Below are 12,523 nucleotides of genomic sequence, written 5' to 3' on the forward strand. Positions count from 1 at the left end.
CTGGCCAGGATTTAAGATTTAACTCACTCGTGGATACTCTGATTGGCTTCTCTCTGCCTGAGTGTTACTCAAGAGTGACTTGAAAGTCCAGAGGAATTAGGGCAGGACAGTGAGGAACTAGCAAAAGAGGAGAAAGCACTGATTTAGATGGTAGCTGTGAGTTACTGTGTCCAGATATTGTCAGTGCCTAACTTGGAAATGAATTAAGTATCTTGGTTTTAGATTTTCTAAATCTAAAGGGAGTTGGACTCTTCTGAGTGGATTTATGGAATAGAAGCGCAGTTATAAGTGATAACAGGCAAAGTGTCTGTTTTCCTGGTTCTTTATGGAAGAGAACCAAGCTGAAGGCCTTGGCATGTATGTAGAAAGGGCCCTTTCTCTGGCAGGCTCATGCTTGGGCCTCTGCTTGAGAAGCAGGATTGATTTCTGGGATGGCACGGCTCCCTGCTGCCTGTCGGGAAGTAGAGCAGCCTTGCGGAAGCTGCAGGTCGCCTTCTTTCTGAGGTCTCACAGCTGTAGCTGCTTGCCTCTGACACGGCCTTCGCAGACTTGCGGTGGGGGTGGTTCCCAGGGGTACAGAGCTCAGAGGCTGTGGTAGAAGCTGCTGGGAAGCTTGCCTGGGGTTCCTGTGGGCAGTCTAGGCTATGCCATGACAGCCACCTTGCCTCCTGAGATGAAGGCACGGCACACAGCAGGATGGCAGTCATGTAGTGCTTGGGCCCAGAGCTGTTGGCCATAGTGGACCTGGGTTTTAAAGCCCTGACTTGCCTGACAGACAGTATTGCTGTGGGCAGCTCACTCAACCCTCTGACTCTCAGTCTCTTTATCTGGATCACTGGGACACTCACATCCCTTGGGGTTGTGAGAACTGGGGATCGTGCATGCCTGTGTGCGGCACTGAGACCCACAGAGCACGCCCGCAGGCTTGCTAGGCCGCTGGGCTTTTTATTCAATTTAAGTCCCGAGCCTGTCCTGATGCTTTAAAACATTGCGGCCTTTGCAGGCTGTTATTAGGCACATTTTGCTGTATAAACTAAAGGGCATTAGTTAACCTGCTTTCACAGTGACTTGTTTGTTTTTAGGATACCGAAGTGTATAAAGCTACAGTAAAAGATGACCTCACCAAGTGGCAGAATGTTCTGAAGGCTCATAGCTCTGTGGACTGGTTAATAGTGATAGTTGAAAATGATGCCAAGAAAAAAAACAAAACCAACATCCTTCCCCGAACCTCTATTGTGGACAAAATAAGAAATGATTTTTGTAATAAACAGAGTGACAGGTAAGTGTATCTTTAATTTTATCTCATTTGGTTAATACTTGACATGATACAGATTGCTGGCTTCCTGGGTAGTAATAAATATTTACTCAGCAATCTCGAGTGAGTGTCCATGGGGTGCTGTCAAGGAGACCTGGTGCCTGTCCTTGTGGAGTTCTTGTTCAGGCAGGCAAAGAACTCGAAGCAGTCATCCCCCGAGTGTGCTGCCTGGGAGGAGCGGGTCTTGGGCCCATGGTCCTGGGAGGCCTCTTGGTGGGTCCTTTCTGAAGACTGACAGCAGCAGCTCCTGCAGTTCTTCTGTAGAACAGGGGTCCTTAAAGGTTTTTTTTTTTTTTTTTTTGAAATGACGGCACCTGTGTATTTTTCTTTGCCTTAACACCTGAGAGTTCCTAAGAACACAAGTTATAAAATGCTGACCTAACCCCTTCAGAAACTGTGAAAGGGAATCCTGAAACTTTGGCAGTTAATAGATTGTATGGGTTTTCTCCGCCTTGCCCTGCTCTCTATCCTGGGGTAGCTCACTCCCTTTCTCTTCAGTGATGCCATTGCCAGTTGAGCCAGCCAGCACGTTAACTCCTCTATAACCGATGGTCTGTATCTCGTAGCTTAGCACTGGAACTCACCCAGGGCCTGGGGATTCAGGGGCGAACATGGACCCTGCCCTGGTCCAGCAGGTCATTATAGCCATGGTCACCATGCTTATGGTGGCGAGGGTTCAGATGGAGGTACATGCTCATTGTAGAATTATTAGAAAAAGGTAATGAGCAAAAAGAAAATGGATATTAACTCTTAGTATTTTGGTATGTATCTTCTCAGACTTTTTTTCTTTATGCATACATAATACGTGTGTGTATTTTAAGTTAATATAACGTTATGTGTTGTTTATACTTGTTTTTTTCACTCAATATATTGTAAAGATTTTCCACAAACAATAAATGCATTTCCAGACTCTCAGTGTTAGTGAGTGGATAATATTCCATAGTATTAATGTGCCGTAAGTTATTTATACATTCTGCTGCTGGGCTTAGGTTATTGCTTACTTATCGTTATAAACAACAATATTAGAATACTTTTCTAGCTCAAATGTTGTGAGCATCCTTAATTATTTCAGGATACCTTCCCTAAAGGAAAATTGCTTGGTAACAGATTTTGTGCATTTTTCGGGCTTTTGCTAGTTACGAGGCTGGTAGAGGCAAGGGTTGACTTGTGATCAGCAGTGTGACTTGTGACAGCAGTAGCCGTTGTGGTGTCTCGCTGAGGCTGCAGCCGGGAGCCCCTTGTTCCACATGTGCCTCCAGCCCCTGCAGTCTGCGCGCCTGGGGGGATCACGCCGCTCTCCAGATTGGCCCACCATCCCTGACTTCATTCGTTGTTTTGGGCTCTCCTTTTCTGAGTTAATGATTTAGGCTTGATGTGAACTTCTGAAGTGTAGTTCTTTTTTACTTAAAAAAAATTGATGATGATATAGAAACAGGATCTAATAGAGATAGGAGATTTCATGACTGTGTATCTGATTGATCTCTGAAAACAGTTACTGTTTTGGTGGTTGGCACTTGTTAAGTTTCCATTTCCATTCACCCCTGTAGGCGCACAGGAGAATTCGCGTCTGGTCAGGAATAAATGTTGGTAATTACAATCCTTGAGAATGCCTTAAGGATAAACTACCTAACTCATAGGTTCTAGCAAGCTCCTACTGTGGATAAATACAAGTTAGTCCTCTGGGGGACCTTCGGAGTGAGCGGCTCTGGTCCCTTTGTCTTTGAGGGAAGAAAGTGTGCAGTGGGGTGGATTGAATGGAATTAAAGCCAGCCACCAAGTTATAAGTTTTCTTCTTGGTTCTGGTTGTTCACATGGTGGAACATGTAGAGTGTATGCTGCTTCACTGTTTTGTCCACTGATTTATAATTCCATGAATTTAGCCACGCCTCCAAAGGATGTGCTGGGGCACGGAAAAAAGGAACTTAGAGTCAGTTCATTTTGCTACTTTTTGGTAATTCAAGTAAAATATTTACTAAGGAGAACTGGTGAAGCTCATAGAATCAATGTTTTAAAATTATTTCTGAGTTCAGATTTATTAATCATCTTTCTAGATTACTATTACCAAGGCTAAAGAAATTTACCATTTCCAGCCTATCAGATAAATACGTTGCCTTGTCCAAATCTGTTGGGAACTTTGTGTAATTTCGTGTGTTTGACCTTTTTACATCATGGGTTCAGCCTCTTTGTAATTAAACTGTTTGCTCTATATGTTAAGCCATGTTCTAAGCCTTTATTTGTTAATTGTTTATTAACCTTCCCCTTCAAGAGCTCACAGGCTAGTGGGAGGGATAGAGGTCCAGAGAAGGGGAGTGTTTTCCTGTGAGGCCCACAGCCTAGCAGCAGTGTGGGCAGAGCAGTTGGGATGGTGATTGGGGGAGGTTTGTGAAGATGCCACGCCTGGGTGGAAGGAATGTTCTCATGAAGAGAGGAGAGCGGGAGAAGGTCAGCAGGCTTGAGCTGGGAAGCAGAGGAAGTAAAGTGAGACATCGTGGTCCTTTTGTGCCGTGCTGAGAAATCTAAATTTATCCTGTCGATCCCAAGGAACCAAAATGGATTTTGAAGGAGGCAGGGAACTGAGTGAGGCGTGATCTCATTATTTTACAGAGAACTCAGAGCTGCGTCTTTGGCTCAGGGCTCATGTAAATCCCTTTCCCCCTTTCCAGTTGATTCTATAGCAAACTCTCCTTTGAATTTCTGTAGAACTTACTGCTCGTGTTCATGACCAGTTCATGATGAAGCCTTTTCCTAACCTGGTTTCTTACCGCCTGCCTCATGTTTTTGACTGTTTATAGACGGAAGAAGCTAGATGCGGTGGCTTATGCCTATAATCCCAGCACTTTGAGAGGCCGAGGCAGGAGGATTGTTTGAGCCCAGGAGTTCGAGACCAGCCTGGGCAACATAGCAAGACCTCACCTTTACAAAAAAATACAAAAATTAACCAGGCATGGTGGTGCATGCCTGTGATCCCAGCTACTGGGGAGGATCACTGGAGCCTGGGAGGTGGAGGTTGCAGTGAGCCAAGATTGTGCCACTGCACTCCAGCCTGGGCCACAGAGCAAAACTCTGTCTCAAAAAAAAAAAAAAGGAGGAGGAAGGAACAAAATTGCCGCTCAGGACAATGGCAGCTGCTGAGCCGTGGTGCTGTGCATGGAGGGTCTTTCCCAGATAGTCTGTTCATGTCTTTGCAGGTGTGTTGTGCTCTCCGACCCCTTGAAGGACTCTTCTCGAACTCAGGAATCCTGGAATGCCTTCCTGACCAAACTCAGGACATTGCTTCTTATGTCTTTTACCAAAAACCTAGGCAAGTTTGAGGATGACATGAGAACCTTGAGGGAGAAGAGGACTGAGCCAGGCTGGAGCTTTTGTGAATATTTCATGGTTCAGGTACTTGACTCATTACAGAACTAGACAGTTCCTTCTCTCCCTCCCTCCTTCGTTCCCTCCCTCTCTCCTCCTTTCTTTCTAAGTAAGGCACCTCTCGTGGTAATCTCATTGGCAGAGTTTTTAAAAACAAAACACCTGGAATATCTTTAGGACTAGAAAGGAAGTGCATGGAAGCAGATGGGGCATGAAAAGGACACACACACTGCCCCGGGGAGCCTCTGGGGGCCAAAGCTGGAGCAGTTTCAGTGACAGAATAAATAAGGATAGAGTCGAGGTTTAACCCATGGAATAAAATTAATATCCATGAGTCTGTATCGATAGAAATCATCAGTTAAATAAATAAATGGAGGAGAAGGGTCAACTCTTCCACACAGAAGAATTCCACTTAAACGCAGAAGGAAAGAAAAACAGAAAATCACTTTTAAGCCAGTGCTCCAGCAAGAACTGTTGGAGGCAGGATTACTGATGGGTGTCCGGGGTGGTGGGCAAAGGCCTGAGAAGAGGTGGGCTTGCACAGTCTCACGGTGGCCCCCCAAGATGTCTGTCAGCTACTGAGGGAGCAGTAGCCACTCCACAGTGGGGAAACGAGGTACATACCACCTGAATGAAATGATAAGGCCGCTTCTGCCTGTGAGAAGCTGTGTCCACCTCATGAAATCCTTGGTAAGATGTTCTGAGAAATACTTAGCGTCTTTTCTCTGTAAAAAATGATCATCTCACGGCAGTCACGGAACATATCAAATGAACCCACGTAAAGGGACATTAGACAACGTAGCTCTCTTCAAGGGTGCCACGGCAGTGAAAGACAGACTGTGAAGCTGACAGACTGCAGGGGCTGAAGGAAGCAACAGCTCCGGCCTGGTTTGGGGGTCGAGGGTGGGGTCTTAGAGCAGAAACAACTACATCAGTGGAAAAACCACTGAAATTCCAATGAGGGCTATTTAGTTAATAGTATTATACTTAGGTTAATTTTCTGGTTGTGACAATTGTACCACGGTCATATAAGATGGCAATGTTCAGGAAGCTGAGTAAGGGCTATATGGAAACTAGATAATTTTTTTTTTGCAATATTTCTGTAAGTCTAAGATTAGTTCAGAATTTAAAATGAGTAAGGAAGGAAATTCTGACACACACTACAGCATGGATGGGCCTAGAGGACATGATGCCGAGTGAAATAAGGCACATAGGGACAGATGCTGTGTCTGCTTATGTGAGGTCCCTTGAGTGCTCAGGTTCAGAGACAGAAGGTGGAATGGGGGCTGCCAGGGGCTGGCAGAGGGAGAATGGGAATGAGTGTTTAATAAAGGACAGAGGTTCCGTTTGGGAAGATGAGAAAGTTTGGGATATTGGTTGCACAATAGTGTGAGTGCATTTAACACTACTGAGCTGTAGTCTTCTCTCTCTCTCTTTTTTTTTATGATGGAGTCTTGCTCTGTCACCAAGGGCTGGTGTGCAGTGGTGCGATCTCGGCTCACTGCAACCTCCACCTCCCAGGTTTAAGCGATTCTCCTGCCTCAGTCCCCTGAGTAGCTGGGATTACAGGTCTGCGCCACCACGCCCAGCTAATTTTTGTATTTTTAGTAGAGATGGGGTTTTGCCATATTGCCCAGGCTGGTCTCAAACTCCTGGCCTCAAGTGATCCTCACAAAGTGCTGGAATTACAAGCCTGAGCCACTGCACCCGGCCTGAGCTGTACTTTTAAAAATGGTTAAGATGGTCAGTTTTATATTACATACATTTCAATCAAAATTTAAAAGAAAAAGATGAGTTTATTAGAGTGCTGAGTCTTGTAAATACTTCACAAATAAAATGAAGTTCAACATAACTTAGCAGTTTCTCTTGCAAAACACAACCCACCACTGTTTTCACGGGAAACAGGATACAAAGGAGAGCTCTCAGTTCTCACCTAGTGAGTGGGACCTGGGTGGGCCCTTAGGGGTCTGGGAATAATGTCCACAAATACATGGGGTGGAACTGGATTCCAAAGACCTGACCATGTCAGGGGAGGGTTTATGTGCGTGCACATCCTCCTGGTCTTTACTTTTTAATGTGCAGTGATGGAGATCAGAAGGCAATCACCTGTTGCCGTCTCTTTTCATTTTCTCATTCAACAAAGGTTACTGAGCACGGACAGGTGCCAGGCCCTCCTTGATGCTGGGACGCCGTCAGTGTACAGTTTTTTGTGAGCTTGTGTGACAGTGGAGGAGTACAGGAAAGGAAGTGACGCATATGCTAGGGCGAGAGAGAGGCACAAGGCAGAGATGGTGTGGGGTGCTGCGCGGGTCAGGAGGAGGAAAGGCCTGACTGGGCTGGGGACTTAGCCAGAGCTGAAGGAGTTTGGAGAGCAAGCCATGTGGCTGTGTGGAGGAAGAGGAGGTGTTCCAGGCCATGGAGTGGGGCAGCGCACAGGTCCCGAGGCAGCTGCCTGCCACGCACACGTGAGCAGCGGTGAGGAGGCCTTGGTGGTGGAGCTGAGTGAGGCCAGAGGGCTGGTGCTGGGAAGGGGTGGGGGTGGGGGACATAGATTTTGCAGGGCCTGGGGATGTCTCGAAAGGATTTAGGAGTCTCTTGAATGTGATGAGCAGTCGCTGACTGAAATGGGGAAGACCGTGGGTGGAGCACTTTGTGGGAAAGGTTGGGGTTCAGGTTTCCATGTGTAAGCCTGAGCTGTCTGTTAGGCGTCCACACAAGCGTGCTGTGCCTGCCGTTGGATCCAGAGTCAGGTCTGAGCTGGAGTCCTGAATGTGTGGTGGTCATGCTGTGTAGATGGGCTCCGTCACGGAGAGGGAATAGTGAGTGTAGACAGGGAAGTCCAAGGGCGGAGCCCTGCGGCCTCCAGCAGAGAGCCTCGGGGAGCGAGAGGAACCAGCCGTCTGACCAGAGGGAGCCACAGCGAGGGGCGAGGGGAGCAGGTGGCTGGGTCCTGGACAGCAGGAAACATCCCAAGGACAAGGGGGTGACCAGTTATATCTGGTGCTGCCGATAGGTCGGGGAGGGTTCAGAAATTACCTTAGCTTTTCCTAGCTTCTTGTGCATGCGTGAATGTTGACATATGCGGTCGTCACATTGGTTGTTACTTAGCGGAGTGTAGACATTATTCATAGTGCTGCGTGCCTCTCTCTGTTGTAATGTTTAATGGCTACATACTGTTTCTTCTATACATTGATTTATGTTTTTGTTTTTTTAAAAAAACGTATCTTGGGCGAATAGGAGGAGCTTGCCTTTGTTTTCGAGATGCTGCAGCAGTTCGAGGATGCCCTGGTGCAGTACGACGAACTGGACGCCCTCTTCTCTCAGTATGTGGTCAACTTCGGGGCCGGGGGTGAGTAGTGGCACTTCAGTAACGCATGCTTTTCTTAGTGTGGCTTTCTCCAACTTCAGATAGGCTTGAAGCAGCCATTTATTTACCTCAGGAGGACGCATGTTTTGTTGTTGTCTTTATACACATTATATCGGATATATTCTCGTGATTCCTAGAGGAAATGAAATGAGAATTAAGAATTAGTCATTTTCACTTTTAGAAGAATCTTAAGTAACAAAAATAATAATAATTAAAAAAAACTGTTTTCCAGGTATAAAATGTCCTTTCCACAACTCAGTGGCCTGCTGGTGATGCTTCGATTCTGTCCCTCGTTAGAATCAGAGTGGACGTCCCTTTGCCTTCCATCCAGGGGTTGTCTTTGGAATGCTCGAGTGCTCATTGCTGTGAACTTATAAAATGCCCTTGGGTGTTCATCTTTCTTTTGCACTTTTAAATAATATCTTAAGCTCCTTTACAATTAAAGAATTAGCACAGTGAAACCATACACAGAGAGAAACATTGGTTATTGTCCTCAGTGTTTTTCGCTGATACTTATTTTGATGAAACTGATACCACGTTATATAGCTGTTTCTCTGTCGCTCCTTTTTGTTACTCACAGCCCATCCTGGGCATCTCTCCAGGTTAGCAGGTGGGGTTTGGAGTTGTTTTTGTTACAATTGGTATTCCTGGCTTGATTCCATTACCTGGTGTTGGACATTGGGTTCTTTTATGCTTCTTGCCACCACAAGCAGTGCTGTAGTGGGCATCTCTGCCAGGTGTTCTTTTTGAGAACCCTTGTCACCATGTGTGAAGGAAGGAGTAATTTCGAGGAGCCCTGGTGTCAGCAGGAGAACCTGGAGGGAGATGAAGTGTGGGGACGGTCAGTTCTAGCTGTGAGCACTGTCCTCACTCTGGAACTCATCAGTGGCGCCGATGGATACTGGCTCATAGTGCTTCTGAAGATCAGGTCTGGATATCTCACTCTCCTGAGATGCCAGTATAGACACAGAACCAAAGCAAAGTGTTTACTAAGTAAAAAAATAAAATAAAAAAACAGAAGAGGTAAAACTCTATTTCTTATATTTTATGTGTCTTTTTTTTTTTTTTTGAACTGGAGTCTTGCACTGTTGCCCAGGCTGGAGTGCAGTGGCGCAATCTCGGCTCACTGCAAGCTTCGCCTCCTGGGTTCATGCCATTCATGCCATTCTCCTGCCTCAGCAGTGGGACTGGGACTACAGGCGCCTGCCACCACGCCTGGCTAATGTTTTGTATTTTTAGTAGAGACGGGTTTTCACCATGTTAGCCAGGATGGTCTCGATCTCCTGACGTCCTGATCCGCCTCAGCCTCCCAAAGTGCTGGGATTGCAGGTGTGAGCCACCATGACCGGCCTTATGTGTCCATATTATACAAACATATCTATTTATTTATTTTTGAGACAGTGTCTCACTCTGTCCCCCAGGCTGGAGGGCAGTGGTGTGATCTTGGCCCATTGCAACCTCTGCCTCCCGGGTTCAAGCGATTTTCGTGCCTAAGCCTCCTGAGTAGCTGGGATTACAGGTGCACGCCACCATACCTGGCTAATTTCTATATTTTTAGTAGAAACGGGGTTTCACCATGTTGGCCAGGCTGGTCTCGAACTCCTGGCCCCAAGTGATCCTCTTGCCTCGGCTTCCCAAAGTGCTGGGATTATAGTTGTGAGCCACCATGCCCAGCCTATACATACATACATACATACATACATACATACACACACACACACACACACACACACACACACACACACACACACACACTGTTTTTTTGAGACGGAGTCTTGCTTTGTTGCCAGGCTGGAGTGCAGTGGTGTGATCTTGGCTCACTGCAACCTCCTCCTCCTGATTTCAAGCCATTCTCTTGCCTCAGCCTCCCAAATAGCTGGGACTACAGGTGCGCACCGCCACGCCCAGCTAATTTATTTATTTATTTTAATTTTAATTTAATTTTATTTAATTTTATTTTTTGAGACGGAGTCTTGCTCTGTAGCCCAGGCTGGAGTGCAGTGGCGCCATCTCGGCTCACTGCAACCTCTGCCTCCCGGGTTCACGCCATTCTCCTGCCTCAGCCTCCTGAGTAGCTGCGACTACAGGTGCCCGCCACCAAGCCCGGCTAATTTTTTTTTGTATTTTTAGTAGAGATGGGGTTTTACCTTGTTGGCCAGGCTGGTCTCGATCTCTTGACCTCGTGATTCGCCCGCCTCGGCCTCCCAAAGTGTTGGGATTACAGGCGTGAGCCACCGCACCTGGCCTGTATTTTTTTAAATATCTTACATTTAAAAAAAAAATAGATTTATTTAGCAAAAAACGTTTGAATTTAATAAAGAAATGGCAATAACTGGTGCATACATTAGTTGAAAATATTAAAATATTTTCACTGAGCACCAAATAGAATAATTCTCAGTCTTTTCATGGAGAACTCCTTTGAAAGAATGCCTAGAACTTAATCTGTTTATTTAGGTTTTTAATCGAGAAATCTAAAACTGCCAATCACAGTTTCTAATTACCATGAGATGACCAGGTTAACAACCTTGAGGTCATATCATAGGAGCTTTAAAAGCCGCGTTTAACCTATACATTCTAACTGAGGGCATTTGTTAGCCTCAGGCAGGCTGGTAATCACAGGTCCATGTGCCTGTGATGCCATATACACAACATTGAGTAAATAAGTGTCATTTATAAGGTAAAGACCATATGGTCCCTGGCAGCAGAATAGGTGCTGGGCGGCTTCAGGGACCAGGCACCTGAATGGATGTCAGTGCATGTGAGAAGGAGCCTTCAAGGCTGAAATATCTTACATATTTCTTATATTTCACATAATTTATTTGGTTTTTTCTCTCAGTTTTAAAATTTGGGGCAATTTAAAATCCAAAAGTAAGCCTGGACCAAATTTTGCCACTGAATAAGATGGTTCGTTTTTGTTCTTTCATTCAACAAATACTTACTGAGGGACCACCATGTGCCAGGCACTGTTCTAAATACAGGGAGGAATAAAGCAGAATCCCTTTTTTTATGGTGCTTACATGAAGGGGAAACAGGCACAGAAAAGTAAATCTATCACTTGCTGTCCATAGTAGTAAGTTTGGGCTGTAGAAAGGGGCTCAGGTGAGAGATGGGGCAGTATGTGCCGTTGGAGCTTAGATAGGGCACTGGAGTGGCCTCCCTGTGGGGGCGGCACTGGCACAGAGGCCTGACTGAAATGTGGGAGTGCCCCGTGAGAATCCTGTGGGAGGGGAGCCTAGCCAAGGGAACTGCTGGTACAGGGCTGGGCTGGTACAGGGCTGGGTCCGCAGCACACTGCTGGGTGCTCCAATAGCCCTGAGGATGCTGGTGCAGGGGCTGGGCCAGCGGGTCCACTCCACACTGCTGTGTGCTCCAGCAGCTCTGAGGATGCTGGTGCAGGGGCTGGGCTGGCAGGTCCACACCACACCACTATGTGCTCCCCGGGTCTGAGGAGAAGCTCACGTCAGTGAAGGGAGCGTTTAACCATGCCAGGATGCCACGTAGGAATGAACTGGTTATGACACCTCTCTGTTGAAGTGAGAAAAATAGATTCAAAGATTTTTTTCAATAATGATTGATGGACTTGTTATTATACATTGTTATGCTTATTTTAAGATCATATTTGAGTCTCAGGGATGTAAGTAAACCTCTGGGAGCCTTGCTGAAATTTTCGACAAGCAGTAATTCTTTTTCCTTCTGTGTGCTGCTACCAAGTCCTCCCTGTCCCTTCCTCCAGGAGCTTGACTCAGGGACGTGACGTGGTTGAGTTAGGGAAATAAGGAAGGAATATGTAATCTAAGGAAGACCAAAAAACACCAGGATGGTCAGAGCAGGCTGCACTCCAGCCCACAGGTAAAGATAAGGAAGCCCAGCCCCGCTGCAGCCTAAGACTAGAGCCCTCCCTCGGCCTGAGACAGAGCCTGAGCTCCCCTAACCATGTAGCCTGTCTGTCTCTGGGTGACTTCCCAACCTGTTCAGCTCCCGCCCATGACTTTCTGGGCATGGTAGGGTGGCGTGCCTTGTTGCCTGGGTCACGTTACCCTCAGCTCGGCTGTCAGTGCTGGGAGCCGAATGCATCACTAGACCACAGGGGGTGGGCAGTGTTCATAGAAAAACTGGTTATGAAGCTGCCTGTTTGCCCACCATCCTCAGCCTGAGCAGGAAGCTCAGGAAGGTGAAGTACCTGCAATCAGCACCTTTCATGATGTGTGTTTGTTTAGATGGTGCCAACTGGCTGACTTTTTTCTGCCAGCCAGTGAAGAGCTGGAACGGATTGATCCTCCGAAAGCCCATAGATATGGAGAAGCGGGAATCGATCCAGAGGCGAGAAGCCACCCTGTTAGATCTGCGCAGTTACCTGTTCTCTCGCCAGTGCACCTTGCTGCTCTTCCTGCAGAGGCCGTGGGAGGTGGCCCAGCGCGCCCTAGAGCTGCTGCACAACTGCGTGCAGGAACTGAAGCTCTTAGAAGTGAGTCGGCTGTTTTCCC

The 12,523-nt window shown here is 46.8% G+C and overlaps 1 protein-coding gene across 3 annotated transcripts in view; it reads left to right on the plus strand.

Moving 5' to 3' along the window:
- The window catches only part of TRAPPC10 (trafficking protein particle complex subunit 10), a 94,664-nt gene that overhangs the window by 39,745 nt on the left and 42,396 nt on the right, over positions 1–12,523 (plus strand). The window contains exons 4-7 of one of the 3 annotated variants that reach the window (XM_034948130.4): positions 1,083–1,279; positions 4,504–4,699; positions 7,910–8,021; positions 12,257–12,504. In XM_034948130.4, coding sequence (XP_034804021.1) covers positions 1,083–1,279; positions 4,504–4,699; positions 7,910–8,021; positions 12,257–12,504 — 753 coding nt within the window. Of the gene's footprint in view, positions 1–1,082; positions 1,280–4,503; positions 4,700–7,909; positions 8,022–12,256; positions 12,505–12,523 lie in introns of those variants that run through there. The other 2 variants (XM_055105273.2, XM_063601436.1) reach the window with 2 other exon arrangements.

This window comes from Pan paniscus, chromosome 22 (genome assembly GCF_029289425.2).
Source record: "Pan paniscus chromosome 22, NHGRI_mPanPan1-v2.0_pri, whole genome shotgun sequence".
In the NCBI taxonomy this organism is placed as follows: Eukaryota; Metazoa; Chordata; class Mammalia; order Primates; family Hominidae; genus Pan; species Pan paniscus.